The following is a 20173-nucleotide window of genomic DNA, read 5'->3' as shown; positions in this document are numbered from 1 at the left end:
ATGTGTATTCTAGTCATGTCATTTCTTCTGAGTTTTTCTCCTTATTCTCTGATTTCTTTTACTTGAGCTACCTGATGTCAGTTTCGGGCACATGATGGTGAGTACGGTTTTTAAACCTCTTTTAAAAAAATTAATACAGCCTAAAATGTTGCTATGAATGGAAATACTTTCTTCTACTTTCCCCTGAGCTTTATGAATGCAAATTGAAATAAAACTGAAGTAAATAAATGCTTCACCTTCATGCTTCTTTATACTTTGCCTTAATACAAAAACACAGGTTTTGATTCAACAAAAAGAATGTGTCTGTTAACCTTAAGACTTTAGTTGTTAGTATTCGGCGCTAGCCCGCTGTGCAGCTTTTCACCATGAAAATGAAAGCTATGGACATGGTACAGTTAAGCTGTACCATTCCTTCCTGAATGCTGAAGTGGTACAGTCCTAGGGGGATGTCTAGACCAGCCCAAAGTATCTGCATGCCAAAACTCTGAAGTCCCTCTAGTAGCCAAGATACTATCTCTTCTGTCCTCTCTTTCCCCCCCTAGAACTATTCTGTGCTAGAGATGAGGCCTCCTCCTACAGTCATCGCATTGAATAATGCCATGTACTGGCAAGAATTTGAAGACAATTGTATCTATGAATGTCTGGATGGGAAGGACTGCCAGAGCTTTTTCTGCTGTTACGAAGAATGTAAATCCGGTTCATGGCGGAAAGGAAGGATACACATAGACATCTTAGAACTAGACTCTTATTCAAGGGTCTTCTTCCCGACATCATTCCTGCTGTTTAACTTGGTGTACTGGGTTGGATATCTCTATCTCTAGAAATGGTGAAGGAAACTGTGTTTTCACACTTCTTAGGGATGGAGAACATGTGGAAGATAAGGACCTGGCCAGTGTCATCGCACAGAGTAAAGGTCACCTTACGCTTTGTCATCAGAGAAAGAGAAGATTTTATTTACACCTTTGCCTGGAAAAAAAACCAACAAAATAAAATATTCATTTCAAGTATGAGATTATTATTATTATTATTATTTTGCTAAGTACACCAGACACTATTGTATAACAAATGTTTATTTATTGTTCCTACATAACGGAGGATTTGCTGGTGTGTTTTTTTTCCTGGGTTACCAATTGCTATGTAGCGTTCAGGCAAGAAGGCTGAAGACAAGTACTCATTCATACATTATTCCCACCAACTTTTAAATACATTCTGGGAGCAAATGTTTATTGGTGTGGACTATCTATGATGTTCATTGAAAAGCCACTGGTATTCGTTTCATGGGATTTATAATATTTTTGTCTTGGTTTTAATTTGAGGATTTTTTTAAAAAATGTATGATTGACTTGAAACCTAAACATTTGCTTCTCATGAATATAGAGGTGTTGGTGTTACTAATGTAGCACCCCTTTAATACAAGTTGTGAAATTAATCTGACTGGTCGAACATTGCAGGAAATTATTTCTAGAATAACGTACTTGAATCTTGATAAGGCTTAGCTTGTTTATGGTAGTGTAGCAGATTGTAGCTGATTGGGTGTACGGTTCACTATATAATAGCACTAGGAGGATGTGATTAATTGCAGGCTACCATTAAGTTTCTTCCATACATTAGAGTTTCTTTTTCATGGATATTTAGGAGTGAGGGAAAGCTACTGATCCATCCTGTTTTGTTTTATTCTGCCCGTGCAGAATAAAACTCATGTACCTCAGAGTGCAATTCTATACCTGAGTTATGCTAGCTGACTGGACTTAGGAAGTGGCAAAAACGCCACTCTGACAGTGGAGATGACATCACACCAACAGATCACCAACATAAATGTGAGTATAGAATTGCTCTGCTTATCACCATTCCATGTGAGCTCACATGTTATCCCTTGCACATTCAAGGGCCCCCATTCATTCCACTGGAAAGCCCTAATCTGTATGTGCTATCCTTTGAGGTCATGAATTGGATAAGAATGGGGGGAAGTGCTTGTAGTGAGGGAATTCCACACACTTTGGAGTAGCAGCACTGGTAAGCATTCCTCTGTATTGGCACAACAGAAGCCTTATGTGTTCAAACAGGATTTTATTGGGAAAGAAGTGAAATACTGCAGCTTCAGTTGTAATAAAGAGTGCATTTTGAAAAGTTATTATGGATGAAGAGATATTGGGATTTTTTAAAACTACTAATAGATTTTAAACTGGAAATGTGTTTTGTACTTTTGGTACACAGACATTAAATTGCTGAAAGTGTCACATTTTTTGTGTTGTGCAAACTGTTCATTATTGTGAAGCCCTTCATATCCCTTCCAAGAGTCCTGTATAAATGTGCCAAAATATCTACATTTTCTTTTTTAAAAGTTTTAAGTATTACTTCTGTCAAAAAAATTCCACCAACTTTGAATAGAATGGCATTTTCAAAAGTGTACTCTCAATACCATCAAATGCCTTTTTCTGTCAATTTGTACCCTTAATTTTGCTTATTCCAAAATGGATATGATTGCCTGTGGTGCACAGTTCATATTGTTCTATTTATTTTCATTTTCTTCTGAAATTGGGAAGGCGAGAATGAGTCTCAAGAGCATGTTGGAAACAATAGTATGAGAAATATAGGAAATGGAATTTCCTTGATTTTTTTTAAGGAATGAATACTTAATTTGAAAACTGTAAAAAATTTTTTTACAAAATTAAGTGAAGTTCTGACATGGAAGCAGAGAAAATTAAGGGAAGGGCCACAGCTCAGTGGTAGAGCATTGTGGTCATTTTGCATACAAAAGGTCCCCAAGTTCAATGTGGCATCTTTTCAGGGTTTTACACAGGACCGACTCCCATGTGAAACCCTAGAGAACCATTACCAGTCATGGGAAATTATACTTACTATTGGTCTGACTTGGTAAAAAAACAGCCTCCTATGTTTCTAATATGTTAAATGAATTCAGTTTTTGAGAGCAAAACTCCATCACAAGGATAGAGTGTAGTTTAACATGTACAATAGTCCTAATTATCTAGCTGGCTGGTTCAAGAATTTAGGAGTGCACTTCACTCTGTCCTAAGATACTCTGAAATATTTATCTTAGACCAAAATATTAATTTGTTTGGGTTATGCTGCTGTTTTGTTTTTTTTTAAAAGAACCTCAAAAGACTTCAGCCTTCTCTTCTTATGTAGGGTTGTGGATGGGGAGGTGTTTTTGAGTTCAGTTCATATTTTTCTAAAAGCTGTGAAATGTAGAAGAGCCTACACATATGTGTACTAAAAGTCATGGACCTCTGGTAAGAACAACGTGAGCTATCATTGCAAAAACAAAGAAATAACAAAACACACCCCTGAATTGCTAACATAAGTATCCAAACCAAGCTAGTTATGGCCTAGCAACAGATCCTGCAAACACTCTATCCAATGAAAATCTGTGCATTTCAGTGGACCACATTAGATTCTGATCATTGGTAACTGCACTGAGCCTTTCTTTGAAAAAGTACAAAAATGTAATCCAGCTCCATGACCTTCAACGGGAAGTTAGATATTCATTTGTATAGGAGGGCGGTAGTGAAGCTGTGGCACTTCAGATATTGCTGGACTATAAATCTCATCATCCCTGACCATAAACTATGCTGGCTGGGGCTGATGGGAGTTGAAATCCAACAGCAAATGTATGGCCAAAGGCTTCTCACCTCTGTTATAGAAGGGGGAAAGCCACACTTTCTCCCCAATTACATAAAAATATGTAAACAGAAATCTCGTTTTATAGGACAGTACTTTTATAGTCTAGCATTAGTTTTCTATGGGGATTCAGTCACAATACCGTGCCTTATCTGGACAATTAATTGTGTAATTAACAAACAACATCATTTGCGGCTTAAAATGCTCTTTTACCAAAGTACCTCATCTGATCAGAAGTGACTGATTTCCTAACTTGGCCAAAAAAAAAACCAAAAAAAAAAAAAACCTCACAGAAATCTTGGGCTGCCTGAGTGGTAAAAATCTTAACCCTGTGCCACACATTCATGCAAGACATTTATTCTATCTTGTTACAAAACAAGTATGTTATGAAAATAGTGCAGACAATGCATCCACAGGCCAACATTTCAGGGGTCTGAAAGTCTCTTAAACCAATTTTCTTAGGAAAATTGGCTTTAAATTTTCATCCTTCACCCTATGAATCATTGAGCATGGCAAATCTAAATTTGTACAGATATATAACCTAAGTGTTTAATATAACCAAATGTAGACAGGAATCCTCATCCTCAAAAATTCAACAATGCTTCCAAATACAGATGGAAGCCAATGATAGTATCTGGAGAGAATTAAACTACAGTGGTACCCCGGGATGCGAATGGGATCTGTTCCGGAGCCCCATTTGCATCCTGAACGCAACGTAAGCCATGACGGCGCGTCTGCGCGCGCGCGGGTCGCATTTTGCCACTTCCACGCATGTGTGTGATGTCATTTTGAGTGTCTGCGCATGCGTGAGTGGCGAAACCCAGAAGTAACACGCTCCATTACTTCCGGGTTGTCGTGGAGCACAACTCGCATGCGCTCAACCCGAAGCACATTCAACCCGAGGTATGACTGTACTATTTGCATTGAAATCAATGAAACTTAAAAATATTTATCTTTGGCAGGATCATGGTCATCCCCCCAAAAAAACACACAAAATCATGTAACTAAAAGTTCTATGGCTTCTGCCCTCTGAAAACAGTCATTGACTTGGTTTATGATATCATCCTGGCATTTGTGTGGTAGACTGCTTATGAGATATGTTGAGGTTTTCCTCCTTTCATAGGATCTATTGCTTCTTCATTGCCCTCGTTTCCACTTTGACCCATTGAATTTATTACTGATTCCTTTGCTTGCCTTCCAAATTCCTGTGCCTGTATTTCTGGAACCAGATAGCTATTACATGGCTTGAGTACAGCAAGACTTTGGTGATCCGCCACAGCTTAAAATAAATTGTTCGCTTTAAACAATAATGCACCTAGAGAAACTAGATTCAGGTAAGTGATCAGTCAGCAAAACCCCACTTCCAACAAAACAGAACTCATATAAACATTGCCTATTTTCCTTGTGTGTTATGAATTACCTCTGAAGAGGGTATCAAGCACAACAAAATCGGATGGAGACAAGCATGCAATTCACTTAATCTCATTGGGATCAGCATGAAGTAAAATGATTTGCAATTTGTGTATGCTGTGCCATAATTATAACAGCATGAGGATGCCCTTTTTAGGGAGTAATGGACAGTTCAAGGGCCTATGTCAGCTTCTCAGCTCTTCCCTACCATTTTTCATGACACTGCACTGTTGTGCTCGTGTTAGTTCTGGTAATTATTGTACACAAGAAGCCATGTCCAACCAACTCGTATTCAAAGCTGACCAATTGAAATCAATGGGCTTCAGCTACTCTGATGTTTGATGTCACCCTGTGCCCCTGATAGGAACTTCCTCCAGTGAATGAAGTTCAGCCAATTGATCACCAGTGCTGGAGGACATTGAAACAACCACTTTTCCAGCCTTTCTTCTTTCCTACGATACATTCTTCAAGTACCTTATAGAAAGGTGAAAAAGCGTACGGACTTGAGCTAACTTTTGCCTTGATCTGCTTGTCCCAGAATTAAGCAAGGGCCACAGCTGACTTTGTGCCAGAACGTTGACTTTTGCCAGGGCTGAAACCATTTCTAGAATGGATCCAGGGGTTCTGTTGTTTTCCAGAGCATTAGACCTGATCTAGAAATTGTAATGATGGAACTACAGCCAGTGGTTCAGGGGACTGTTTGAATGATGCTACAGCCAGAGATTATTGAGAGTGAGACGAGAAATGCCTCTGGAATGACATGGATGTAACATCATTTAAACAGAGGCATAACAGGCTGTGATTATGGTAGGCTGTGAATTACAACACTGCTGCCATAAGCAGAGGTGCCCCCACCCCATTTCACTGTCTCAGCTGAAATGGGAAGGTGCTGCCCCCCCCCCACACTACTGCCGCTCCAACACCAAAAGCCGCATTTACGAGGGTCACATGGCAGCAGCACACTTGCCAGGGCAAGTGGAACATCCGTGGGGGGCACTGCCCCATGGTATTCCATCGCTGCTTCAATGGGCCAATAAGCTAAAGGAAGAGCCCTACGCAGAGAAGCTGATGGCAGTGCCACCTACACTATTTATCATAGGAAGATCGCCTCCCACAGTGAAGCAAGCTTTTTTAAAAATACAAAAAACCGAGAACGGAGTCAAAAATGCTGCTCCACTTTCAGGGCTGACGTAGAGAAAATAGGGTTCAGCACTAAGATCTCCAGCTTGCTGGATCCTACTGAAACAAAGATGCCTGTTTCAGTTTCCACGATCCATTCTAGTGATTTGGCCGAGTAAGAATATAAGACGAGCCTGCTGGATCAGGCCAATGGTCCATCTAGTCCTGCCTCCTGTTTTCAAAGTGGTCAACTAGACGGCTGGAGATAATAATAATAATAATAATAATAATAATAATAATAATAATAATAAATTATTTATATCCTGCCTTCCCCAGCCGCAGCCGGGCTCAGTAATGCTACTCCCTTCCCTGAAAATATTCAGTGGAAAGAAATGTAGCAGTAATTTCACCCCATAACCCTATAAACATAACTGTGCAAGTCATTTATTTGGCTTATTCCCACTAATGACAAGGAGGTGCCATTTTAATCTGGAGCTGGCGGATCCAACTGTGATATTGGAGCATCCCTGCTGCAGTTCTAACTGGTGTTGTGATATCTCTTCCAAGCGACTGTTAGCGCATCCCTTGGCTTTTGAAAATAATGGAAGGAAAGAAACATAATTTGCAGGCATCGGTGACAACGCTTGTCCAAGTGTTTTATATTTTATTTTGCCACATAGAAGCAATTAAATGTTTTAAATGAAAGGGCAAGAGGAAATCGTAGGGATTGTTCTTTGACACTAAAAACCCTTGCTTTATCATTAAGATATGCTGTAAAATAAGCAACAAAGATCTTCTGCTCTTTATTGCCAATTTTTGTCCAGTAGAAGCAAATGTTTCACATATCAAAACTCCCCCCATTGCAGTACCTTATGTCAACCAGCAACCAGCAATCATATTTCCCCATAATATTAAAAGCAGCATTTGTTGAGCATTTAGTGCCTTGTAGAAGCATTACTGGTTTTTATGGAATTCATCGCTCAATTATCCACCAAAGCCAAATTCATTCTTCTCCCCCCCCATAAAAAATTAAAAATAAACCCCATCCGCACTCACAGGTAGATGAACATAACTGCCCTATACAATATTCTGTTGATCCAGCCCATTGGCTGTAATTTACAAGCCACTTACACTGGACAAGAACTGCAGCTCCCCTTGCCCTTGGTTCTCAAATAAGCAGCACTACGCTAAGTGGTCCTTGTACTAGAGTCTTAACCTATGAGCTAAAATGCTATACAGCATGTCTGAATTAATTGGCGTATTGATTTCTCATTTGTTTCCATTCCCAACTATTCTTTGTCTTTTATTTCTCCCAAGGAAATGAAGCCTCCGCGATCCCTTCAAAATGGGATTCACAGAAAAAAATGTGTTCAAAGACAGAGAAGCCAACTCAAATAATTTTAGAACATTATTTTTTATGTTCTTAATACCATATATAGCATTTGGAACGAATCACACTACTATAAGTGAACATAGGCCAAAATACACCCTTCTCCAAAAGGGGGAGGATAGACAAAGGGCAGTTTTGCATGGCATGGTAAGCCAAAGTATAGCTTAGCCAGATAATGCAAATGTGCAGACTCCCTTAACTACAGCTTGGGGTTAGTGAGGCAAGAGCTTAACCAGGAACCCTAGTATGGAAGATGCTGAGCCAAAACATGAGGTCCTCTCTGGGAACCTTCATATTTATGCAGTCTCATTAAACAATGGTTTGGTTACCATGTCACGCAAATCAGATCAAACATTGTAAAAGGAGCAGCTTGTAGAATACAGTGCAACTCTGCTGAGTTTGATCAGCCTCAGCTTAATATAAATTGCTCACGTCTGAGTTGAACAGAATTCAAGAAGCTCACGTCCTTACTATTATAGCTTCTTGTTGTTTAGTCGTTTAGTCGTGTCCGACTCTTCTTTTAATTTCGTGACTGCTGTCACCATCTGCAGTTATCATGGAACCCAAGAAAGTATTATAGCTAGCTGACACAAATTTGTATGGCCTTTGTAATATCAATGGACCAAAATGGCTTAGATGATGCAGCATGAGAGGCCTAGAGAGGGGATGCTGCCCCTTCTCTCTAGAACTGACAACACCTCACAACCAAACTAATGAGTGATAGAGCAGGGGCAGGAGGCAGGAGGCAGCTGTCAGTGCAGAAGTACTGATGGCTGCTGTGGTGGGGGGACTGGAGTCCAGTTCTACCGCCAACAGAAGGACGGCAGTATCAGTGCTGTGATCTTAGTCCACAATTGTATGGGAAGTTTTCTTAGCACAGTGATGAATAGAATTGGTCCAAACTTTTTAAACTGTGCTTTAGGGGAAAATAATAATATTTGGACTACATATGAAACAACGACATTTTCTGCTGCTGTATTCTTGTGTAAAGTATATGCAGGTCAACTTCACTTATTGGTTGAGCAGCATCTAAAGCAAGGTTGGGGAACCTGTAGCCCTCCAGATGTTGTTGCACTACAACTCCCATCATCCCTGAACATTTGGCATACTAACTGGGGCTGATGGGAAGTTCGCCAGCCCTGCTTTAGATGTTATTCAAAGATAATCAGTGAAGTTCCTCTCGCAGAACATCTTCATTCAGTGAGGAAAGTTCAGATTATTCAGACATTTGATGACTACCATTATCCCAAAGTACAAAACTGAGATTTTCCTTCATTCTTTATTTTTTTGAGGTGATAAAAAGTGCTACTTAATTGGACAGGGGTTATGCTTTCAAGAGAAGAAACATGAAAGTACTATAAAATATTTTTATGTGCTGCCTACACACCTTACTTTGTATATCTGACTCATGTAGCTTGCAGAACTCACATTTCCCAGACCGAGATGTCTTTATGGACCATTGGAGGAAGAAGACAATCCAATTAGAACCACCCAGCAACCTTTTCTCTTCCTCTTATTTTCAAACTGAATGCGTTTCTCATCTCCCACAAGACATGCACATATCCAAAAATGACCACAATGCCTCAAGACCTTATCATTAACCTTATCACTGCTAAGGTCCCAGGTGAAGTAGAGATGAATGAGCCAGTAGAAAAGCATTTGCAAAGAAAGGAGGTGAATGACTTTTCAGTTTTGTTTCAGAGTTCTATGGGTAGTCCTCTTTTTTCCCTTTATTCCAAATATTTTTGCATGACTCACAAAGCTCAGTCAAAGTGGAAATGAGTGTTTGACATTTCATCGTCACATTGATAATCTACCAATTAGGAAGTGTTGCAAGGCAGTTGTATAGACTGAAGATAGGTCTATCAAGAACTATCAGCCATGACAATGAAATGCAACCTTCCCATTCAGTGGCAGTAGAGCACTGACTATCAGATGGAAGGAACAGAGAGTAAGACAATGGTCATTTGCATCATGGCTTGTTGTGTACTCCCAGAAGCATCACCTAGCTCTGTTGAAGGCATAACATTGGGAACTGTTGGGAACAGAATGTTGAACTAGACTGACCTTGCTTAAATCCAGAGAGACAAGTCTTTCTTATGCCCACCTCTGGGTCACTGAGCAATGTGTCATGTCTACCCAATTTAATCGTCTATACAAAAGTTGTGCCAACTCTCTGTAACTTGCTACAAATTATTCTCTAAATTATCCACACTCAAATAATCCCCCTCCCCAAATTGCTTCGGTTGACTTGCAATATTACAAGGTTAAAGAAAATAATGTAACATCAGATCAGGAAGAAAAATCTGTCCACTCCCTTGTCAGTTTTGACAAAGCCATAATGTGCCAATATATTTAGGTTTTTCAGTAAGTACCCCAAAATGAAATGAAATTCTTGTGGAGGTTCTACATACACATATTTTAAAACTAGTTATCAAGAAGAAGCCAAAAACACACTTCTGGATCTATCCATATTAAGGAATCAGACTCGGTTTTTAAATATATATGAAAGCCAAGGTATGCATCTTCTTTTTACTGTGACACTTCAAAAAAGAACCAAATAATCAAAATTGTACACAAAAGGAACAAACAAGCTTGAAAATATTCTTGGATGGAGAATTTGCAGGATCAAACTCTTTAGTTGTGTTGTCATTCACTGCAAGATATTGTACCATAATAACACAACAATTATAGTTATAGTTATATTAGTGAAAAGAAAGTAACACACCCAACTGTACTGTTTGTTTTGCAGCTCACCTTATGGTCATTTTGATTTGGAATACTGTTGAACTACAACACAATTTTTTCAAAAAGAAAAGAAAAAAGAATCACATACAAAAACTACAGAAGGTTCATTATTTTAAAACTGGTTTTCCCTTCTTCATTAGCAGTACAGCTTGTGATGTTTTAGTGAACTGAAAGTATACTTCTGTGCCCAAAATGTGCCTTGATTAATACAGGTAGCACTAGTGCCAGTATGCCATTTTAGCTTAGGTAGCAATTTTAGTAATGTTCACATAAAGACCCAGCCAGTCCAATAAAGCCAGCCATCTTTTATTCCCTACACAAGCATTTCCAATAGAAAGCTGCCCTCTTAAAGACACATGCGTCCAATTTTTGTGTTAAAGAGGTAGGGCTGTGCATCTAGACCAATATTTATATTTGTATTTTGATTCTAACATTTGTATTTCTGAATACAAATAAAAGCGCATATTATCAGAACTTGGTAACGTGTAACGTGGTTATTGATTCCTATGTCAGGCACACCATTTCTTGAGAACCATGTCAGAGACGAAATTTGGACACACATGTGGGATGAGCCGTGAGCTGGGGGATCAGGCTCTGAATCAGTCACAATTCGGTGGGCAGGGAGGGAGGATTGGGAACCAAGCCAGAGGTCAGGGCCATGAATCAGGACTGAAGAACAAACAAGGAGGAAGAAGCAAGGAGGAAAAGAGGAATACAACCACAAAACAAGTCAGAGCTAGAGGACAAACTAGGAGGCAGGAGCAAGGACCACAGAATGACCAAAGCTACAGGAATACACACTGGAACAAGAAGCTTTCTTACATACCTTCCTGTCCAGAACTCTCAAATTGCCTGCCTGGTCCAGGACCTGAAAGTACATTACAAAGTAGCTGCCCCTTTGCTGTTCAATGGTTCACCATATGGAGAGCTGTACAGGGGTTCGGCTGCTCCTGCACTCTGTGAATTTGGCCCTTAAGATTAAGTTGCTGATGCGCTGTACCTCTGGCCTCTCCCTCTGCCTCTCACCCCCGGCTTATAGCACATGTCTATTTTCAGTGGGGCTTGCTTCCAGGTAAATGCACATAGAACCGCCCTCTAACTCTGCTGGCCCTAAGTAGCAACAGAATCTGTCGCCAGAGACAGTAACCGCACCACTGACAATCTTATAGGTGTACTAACAGAAATGCCTTTGTTGTGAATTCATACATACGTGAGATAGTTTATGAGAGAGCAAAGTGGAAACCAGACCTTTTGGAAATGTTACTTAGGAGGACCTTATTCCTGCATTGCAGGGGATTGGACTAGATGTCCTCCAAGGTCCCTACAGTCCTATGATTCTGCAACCTTATCTTTGTTACCTAGCATTACAATGTCTGGAAATTGTTTTTCATATTTAGTCCAAGATTTCATTTAACGGCAATAGCGTCTGAGATAAAATGGATGTTCAGCTATTTTTATTTTATAAAGTCTTCTGTCAAAATACAGGCAATGTTATTGAAAGGTGCACATTTCCCCATTCTTTCTCTGCCTGGGATATAGTCATACTTCGGCAAGAACATTCTGCTTGCTACTTCAAAATGGTCAAATGAAAATTCTGTCAATGCCTTATGCAACAAGTAAGAAAGCAATGTGGTGACTGGTGAATATAGGCCTGAAAAACTCATGCAATGCAACTCCGTTCAAGTATGTCACTTAAGGTAAAGGTAAAGGGACCCCTGACCATTGGGTCCAGTCACGGACAACTCTGGGGTTGCAGTGCTCATCTCACTTTATTGGCCGAGGAAGCCGGTGTACATGTGGCCAGCATGACTAAGCCGCATCTGGCAAACCAGAGCAGCGCATGGAAACGCCGTTTACCTTCCTGCTGGAGGGGTACCTATTTGTGTACTTGCACTTTGATGTGCTTTCGAACTGCTAGGTTGGCAGGAGCAGGGACCGAGCAATGGGAGCTCACCCCGTCGCGGGGATTCGAACCGCCAATCTTCTGATCAGCAAGACCCAGGCTCTGTCGTTTAACCCACAGCGCCACCCGCGCCACTTATAGACTGTCAAATAACCCAAATAACTGGACACCAGTGGTTCCATCTGCACTATACATTGAAAGCACTATGATACAACTTTAAATAGCCATGGCTTCCCCCAATGAATCCTGGGGATTGCAGTTTGTTAAGGGTGCTCAGAGGAGACCCCTATTCCTCCCTCAGAGCTACAATTCCAGAGATCTCTGGGAAGATAGACCAACTGTTAAATCACTCTGCAAATTACGCCCTTTAAGACAAACAGAAGAAACAGAAGAAATATAGATTGGTGTACTGGGCTGGATAAAGTTCTAAAATGGATTGTTCCTCTCATGGCCTTGGGAGAAAACCAAGATTGCACAAGTATAGTCTTCACAAACTGACCAACACAGAGTTAACTGGAACATTTCTCTGGCAATGGCAGGTTGGCAAAGGTAGGTCACAAGCATGGCAATTAATGATTATTACCATTCCCTGTATGTATCTATTAAGGATTGTCCATCTAAGTGTGCATCCATATTTATGATTATCTGTGGAGTTGTAGGGAAGAATAAGCACTATTTGTGTGAACCAACCCTTAGTTACAAAAAGGTTAGCTGTTAAAATGTGGTTAATCATCTACAGTGGTACCTCGGGTTACATACGCTTCAGGTTACATACACTTCAGGTTATAGACTCCACTAACCCAGAAATAGTACCTCGGGTTAAGAACTTTGCTTCAGGATGAGAACAGAAATCGTGCTCCGGCGGCGCGGCGGCAGTGGGAGGCCCCATTAGCTAAAGTGGTGCTTCATGTTAAGAACAGTTTCAGGTTAAGAACGGACCTCCAGAACGAATTAAGTACTTAACCCAAGGTACCACTGTAATCAGCCTTTGAGTGTCTGTTTTGGTTGAAAAATACACATATGTGACCAGATGACTATTATTAATAGCCCTGTTTGGTGAAATGCCTTTTAATACAGTCATACCTCGGAAGTTGAATAGACTCTGTTCCGGAAGTCCTTTCGACTCCCGAAACATTCGGAAACCAAGGCACGACTTCCAATTGGTTTCCCATTGCACAGGCGCACCGGAAACAATAGCGGAAGCCATGCCAGGCATTCAGCTTCCAAAAAAAAAAGAAAACCAGAACGCTCACTTCCAGTGTTTGATTGTTCGGGAACAGGAACATTCGACTCCCAAGGCGTTTGGGAGCCGAGGTACGGCTGTAATTCTATTTACATATTTTTCCATTAGATTACAATATTTTTAACAACTGCATTTTTATTTGCAGGTGTAGTTGCTTTTGATACACACACACACACACACAGTTTGTTTTACATTGTTTGCTGTTCTGTATATGCCAAATAGTGTGTGTGTGTGTGTGTGTGTGTGTGTGTGTGTGTGTGTATAAAAACAGAGACTATAGGGTTGAAACGCATTTGGTCATTATTCCATTTTGTTTTACTGAGTAGTTTTATATTCTATCTGTTTACAATCTCTCATTATTAGTTACATAAAACACTTGCATAACGCCAGCTCTATGCTAATTCAGTTGGCATTATTTGGAAGTTCAGTTCCCAACTTGTTCATAATCACCTCTCTTGGTTTGCTGGCACTTGCTTCCTCTTTATTTCACCTCATCATCTCCCAAAGTGGGGAAGATGTGATTTAAAAGATAGGCCCCTGTTTAAAGGCTCAGAATCTAACAGGCAAATAAAACAAGGGGGGAGAGGGAAGGGAGGGCTATCAATATACAATACCAGTACGTGAACAGGGCTTGCACAATATATTTTGCCACCAGAGGCAAAGGAGAAAATAGCAGCTTCTCCCATTTCTGCATACATAATACGACTGGATTGGCAGATGGATTATACTCCACCACTATTCACGGGGTATCATCCTTCACCCCATCTGGGGCTGCAGGGCAGATCAAGGGGACTAGGAGTAGGATGAGGGAGAAGTTTGATTCAGTTTGCATTGTAAGGCAAAGTTACCTAATTCACATATTCCCAAACAATATTTGAACAATATTCAATCAGCTCACACTGATTTCAGTGGGATTGTTAAGCAGGCACTCAAAATCTAACGCAATGAAACCAGGAGCAATGAAAAATCCTTATTTCTGATGGGTTGTGTCCATATTGGCTAGCACTAGCATCAGTTCATTAGTTAAATACATGTTTGTGGCAATCTACATATAGTTATGCTCCTACAAGTGTAATATTTTAGTTAAATGAAGAGCAACAGAGTAGGTTAACACCGTTTCTATAAGAAGCACTTTTTGCAGACCTGGCTGCTCATTCTGCAAGAACCCAGTGGTTAGCACAATTGTCTGGGTTTCTGATTGCCATAAAATATGCCTATTAATAACAGCAGGTTGGCTCTGTGAATAGAAGAAGCAACATGAAAACTGGTCCCCCATGGTCATCTGCATATTTTTACAAGGAGTTGCCAAGTATATAATCTATTTCCTATGTGTTTTAAGTGGACAAATCGTCTTGAACCTGCTTTAAAAGAATCAAAGAATAACACTTTCCACTGAACTAGTGATTTATTTCAATTTCATCCTTTTTAATATGCTTTCTTCTGCCCCTTTTTTCTTCTGCCTCTGATTCCTTTTGCCATCAATCCCATTGAACTCATTGGGTGGTGCTCACTGCTGTGTTTGATTATTCTGGGGTTTGCAAAAATTACCTCCATTTTTGTCAGGCCAAATTCTTTGCCCTGGGTCTCAGCCATTGTCGAGTTTCTGCAACACATGGGATAATGTCAAAATGAAGGCGATTACCTGTCTATAGTGGTCCGTGCTTTGGTGACCTCCCAGTTGGATTACCATTATCCATTATATACCATTATATGCGTGGCTGCCCTTGAAGACAACGCAGAAGCTTCAATTAGTGCAGAATGTGGCTGCCAGAATTTTAACAGGTACATATGGACAGCCTCAGACATTTCGCTCCCTGAAGCAGAAGATAAGATAGCACCCCCTCCTATCCCATCTACAAAGGGTGAAAGGATCGGCGGTTGAATCTTATGTCAACACTGGTGACAGGACCCCATACCTGGGGGCAGCAGGATGGCTTAGAAGGTGTAGGATGAGTTGTGCTGTACATACAGATTTGTCCTCAAGCCCCGCACTGCCACTCCAGTTCTTTAGCATCTGCCACCTAAGGCAGCTGCTTTACTTTGCCTAGTGGTAGGGCTGGCCTTGCTGGTGCCACCAGGTTTGCTCATAATGCTCAAATCATTGAAGAACTTCAATGGTTGCCTACACTGTTGGGTCCAATTGAAGGTGCTGAGATTTACATTTAAAATCTGTAACTAAAAACCTGAGAGGGGGCACCACTTCCCATACCAGCCTGCCTATGTCTTAAGATCCTCAACTCAGGCCCTGCCCTAAGTGTTGCTCTTCTCAAAAGTGCATGGTTTGAAGTACATATGAAGAAGAGGGTTTCTTCATTGGTGGTGCCTTTGCTTTACAATATTTTTGGTACCAGGTTAAGATGTTTCTATATATATTTTTAAAAATGGTTAAAAATTATGATATATGTAATCTGCTAAAGGGGACGCGGATGGCGCTGTGGGTTAAACCACAGAGCCTAGGACTTGCCGATCAGAAGGTCAGCAGTTCGAATCCCCGCGACGGGGTGAGCTCCCGTTGCTCGGTCCCTGCTCCTGCCAACCTAGCAGTTCGAAAGCATGTCAAAGTGCAAGTAGATAAATAGGTACCGCTTTGGCTCCCCCAATTATTCTGCCCACAAACAGGCGGGCAATTTGGAAAAGCCATCTGGACATAGCTAGGAACATAGGAAGCTGCCTAACAATGAGTTGGTCCATCTACCTGCTGCTGTCAAATAACTCAAGTAGCTGGACACCTGCACTATACATTGAAAGCACTATAGTCTATCTTCCTGCTACACTGACTGGTAGCAGCTGTCCAGAATTTCAGACAGAAGTCGTTCCTGGTTCTCCTACCCGGGGATACTGAAGACTGAAACTAGGATTTTTTGCATGCTGTGGAACTGCTTTGCCACTAAGCTGTGGCCCATCCCTTAAGAAAATCCAACTATTCATCACCATTGGCAATCTATGAAGACTTGCGGTTTTATCATTTTAAGATACTGGAGAAAGCCTTCTTCTGGATCATTTAACAGTTCAATCCTATGTCTGCTGACTAAGCTCAATTGAGTTTGATGGGTCTCACTGTGCAAAGCATTGCCCCTGAGTCAGATAGTCAAAGCACCCAATTTTTGTCTGGTATTCAATCAAAACCAGGAATTTAATACATTAGGAAAGCATCTTGCATTGTTTAGGCTACAATCCTTTGACTACTAAGCCTGGAAGGTTTACTTCTGAGTAAATATACATCTATTTGTGCCATAAATCCTTGTGTAACTGAAACTGAAAGCAGAAAAAAAATCCCAATCCTTGGGATCTGAAAATATTTTATGAAGAACAAAAAGACAGAAGGGGAAAATGATATGACCACGATTTGTTTGTTTTTGTTTTTCACCTTTTGGGTGGGTTTTCGAAGGAAGCTTTGACAGCCAAATAACTTTTGGATTAGAGTAATATGAATTGTAGCTGTTTTGACAGCATGTTGCTTGAAGCTAATAAAAATATTGGAGCTGTGGTTGTCAGTAATATTGGGCTCTCTTCACCCTTCACCCCCTTCTCTCTCTGTCTGTCTCTCTAGCTATCTGTTACATAATACCATTCACTCTTAAAGCAAACTAGGATGATGGGGGGATTGCATCCAGTTTACATTTAACAATGAACCTACCTAATCCACACATTCCAAAACAAGAATCAAAACAAAATCATCCTTTGAAATGCACACCTTTTTCTGAATCTTTCAGTGCAATTCTCCATCCAAGTAATGTGTACAAAATGAACTGAGAAAGTGTGCATAAAGATGCACATGTATGTTAAATCACATACAAAATGCATTATACTGGGGGAAATTGCTTTGCAAAATTTTAGCCAAAATTGCTTAGAAGCATTTATATATACGGGGAAATTGAACTCATTCCTGGCTCTCAAGCACACACACACCCCTTTTCCTATTCTAGACTGCACTCCTCCAGGGGGCTGGGGGTATCTTACATCATCATCTTGCCGGTCCCGCTAATACAGTATATATGTACATCAGAAATCTCAGGCTCATTGAAGATACTTTTAGCAGGGAATTTTTTAAAGCCAACTCTGTTTGTCTAACCAAATGAATGGTGGACTTCTCAGGTGTGTTATTCAAAGTCTGGCAACAGGTTCTGGATAGGGCATACAATGGCCCTCCTGCATTGTCAGAGAAGGGCAAACTCTGATAGACAACTGCGTCCCTACCACTTAAATATTATCAGTCCATATCAGAATTTGCAAATATCAAATTCCTCATGCATCCCTACTTCCAGTTGCAGGAACTAATGCAGGAACACACCTTGATGCCCTTCTGCTCTTCAAAAGAAGAACTTTGAAGCCTGAATAGATGCACTCCATTGTGGCTCACTAGCTACAGTACATCCTGTTTTCGCACTCTGGCTTTTTTTGTTCAAGACCTGGAGTCTCTGACCCTTGTCTGATTCATGTCTCAATTCTAACCTGCTCTTCAAGCAGTTTGACCCTAACACAGTAGGTCCGGTATGTCTCCCTGCTGCCTTTGTGCTCCACTGCATAGCAAGAGGGTACCAGTTTTGCCTCTCCTTTTCTTTTATATACATACACATTGAAGTAGATATATTGATTTTCCAGAGCCAATTTTCCCCCGCCATCTCTCCCCTTCCTTCCCTCCCTCATTGCCATGGAAATTTTGCTGGGGAGAGAAGAAGAAGAAGAGGAGGAGTTTGGATTTGATATCCCGCTTTATCACTACCCAAAGGAGTCTCAAAGAGGCTAACAATCTCCTTTCCCTTCCTCCCCCACAACAAACACTCTGTGAGGTGAGTGGGGCTGAGAGACTTCAGAGAAGTGTGACTGGCCCAAGGTCACCCAGCAGCTGCATGTGGAGGAGCGGAGACGCGAACCCGGTTCCCCAGATTACGAGTCTACCACAAGCAGCACATATCATATCACATACTCACAGCAAAATGCAGGGGCAGGAGAAAGGAGGAAGGAAAAGTGCCAGACATTTTCTCCCATCCTATAACAAGTTCCGTTTAAAGAGCATTTGCACGACACAAGTTGCTGCTAACTCCATGGGGTTGGGTGGGAGAAACTTCCTTGATCAAAACAGCAGTCTTACATGGGAACTTTGAAGGAAAACAACAGCAACAGCCCTCAAAGCACAGTAAAATTTTGAGCATGGATTGACCCAGGGCTGATTCCCAAGTAAGCAGGCATTCGACTGTAGCCCCAGGGCTGGCAGGGAATCGCAGGTCTTAAACAATTCTCACTTCACAGCAGTAATCAGCTTCATTGTTGTTCTGCTTTTTCATGAGGGGCTTGTTTGCTTTGCTGTGCTCTCTTCACTGCCACAGTGCACAACTCTCATATTCCATTCATTTCAATTCTTTGCTGCAAAGCTGAGAGCACAAACAAAAATAAGCTCAAAGTTTCTCAGCATCTCATAGAATGAGAGCACTTTTTCAAGATTTGTGAACCAGAAACTGGGTGAAAAACCAAATGCATACCAGGAAAGAATTCATCTGGAGAAGCTTTTGTTGGAAAAGAAAGAGAACTTGCTGAATATCCACCAGGTATCTGCAATACTTCTGATAATCTCCTGAAAACAAATTTCAATGCAAGCTAAACCAAATAGCACCACAACTGGTAAGAGACCACACACATCTACATAAACGTATTAATAGTTCACTCACTTCCCTTCCCTGAGTGCCTGTTACTCAGTGTTTGATCAGTGTAGGGTGGTGTGTAACACACTGCCAAAAAAGGAGACCGAAAGATGACACCCATTTGCCTTAAATTTGCATATGGTAATTTATACTGCTAATCACAGCTTAAAGGCTTTGCATGGAAAGTGGATCTTCATGGGAATGACTTCTTTGCCCTTTGAGTCATTCTGAAGACTGGGTCAGTTTGGCTTAAATAACCATAGATTGCCGTGTTTGTTTGTTTTTAAAATATACATGCTACCTGAAAGCTGCCCTCAAAGCAGCATACAAGACAACCAGTGAAGCTAAAGCCACAATATATAAAGTTGGAATAGCATATTGGTGATGAGTGTAGTAAAGACATCTTGAAACTTTTTTTTTAAATATTGGGACTGCTCATTCAAATGGTCTGCCTCATAGTGAACAAGGATTAAGGCTGCAAATCAATCTTGATTGTGCATGTTTTGTAGGATGTGATGGTCAACAACAAAATGCATCTGCAAGGCAGTTCACTCTTTTTATATATAAAAAAACACCTTTGATCAGTTATTAAAAGTACTGTCAAGTTTAAGAAAAACTGCATTTCTACTAAAAGACTATGTAGAGTGACAGGAGACTATCATTTACTCTTATATTGAATCTTCTCTAAGAATGAAAGCAATATTAATGTTGATTGGATATCCACAGAACTGAATTATTGAAATCTTTAAGGAATATTACTGCTCCTGAGACATTGCTTCCCACTAAGTCAACAATGATAATTATAAATTACAGTGTCTGTTGTAAATAAATATCTAACTTCCCCAGAACACTTGAAACTCTTTCTCATTGATCTGGAGCCACTGCACACATGAAGCTCCTATTCACTTCAATAGATAGAACATCTCCACATGCAAGAATGGGCATTCAAGCACAGTTCTCTGCTTCACTGAAATAAACTGGACAGCACAGAGCACCTTCACCCACATCCGATCACTAGAATGGTGCACCCTGTGAGTAATTCATTGAAGGACCTTCTAAATGCATAAAATGCTTATGAAACA

The 20173-nt window shown here is 40.6% G+C and overlaps 1 protein-coding gene and 1 long non-coding RNA gene across 3 annotated transcripts in view; both read left to right on the top strand.

Moving 5' to 3' along the window:
• Positions 1-3322, top strand: part of GABRG3 (gamma-aminobutyric acid type A receptor subunit gamma3) — a 294933-nt gene extending 291611 nt beyond the window's left edge. For both annotated transcript variants that reach the window (XM_082220126.1, XM_082220125.1), the window contains exons 9-10: positions 68-97; positions 543-3322. In XM_082220126.1, coding sequence (XP_082076252.1) covers positions 68-97; positions 543-821 — 309 coding nt within the window. In that variant the 3' untranslated portion in view covers positions 822-3322. The remainder of the gene's footprint in view (positions 1-67; positions 98-542) is intronic.
• A 4756-nt stretch (positions 3323-8078) lies between these two features.
• On the top strand, positions 8079-10270 carry LOC309530948. Its single transcript, XR_014218985.1, has 2 exons — positions 8079-8626; positions 8769-10270. It is a non-coding gene; the product is annotated as an uncharacterized lncRNA (long non-coding RNA).
• The last annotated feature ends 9903 nt before the right edge of the window (positions 10271-20173 follow it).

Source organism: Podarcis vaucheri (genome assembly GCF_965113315.1).
Source record: "Podarcis vaucheri genome assembly, chromosome: 4".
Classification (NCBI taxonomy): Eukaryota; Metazoa; Chordata; class Lepidosauria; order Squamata; family Lacertidae; genus Podarcis; species Podarcis vaucheri.
This window is presented reverse-complemented; position numbering and strand designations above follow the sequence as displayed.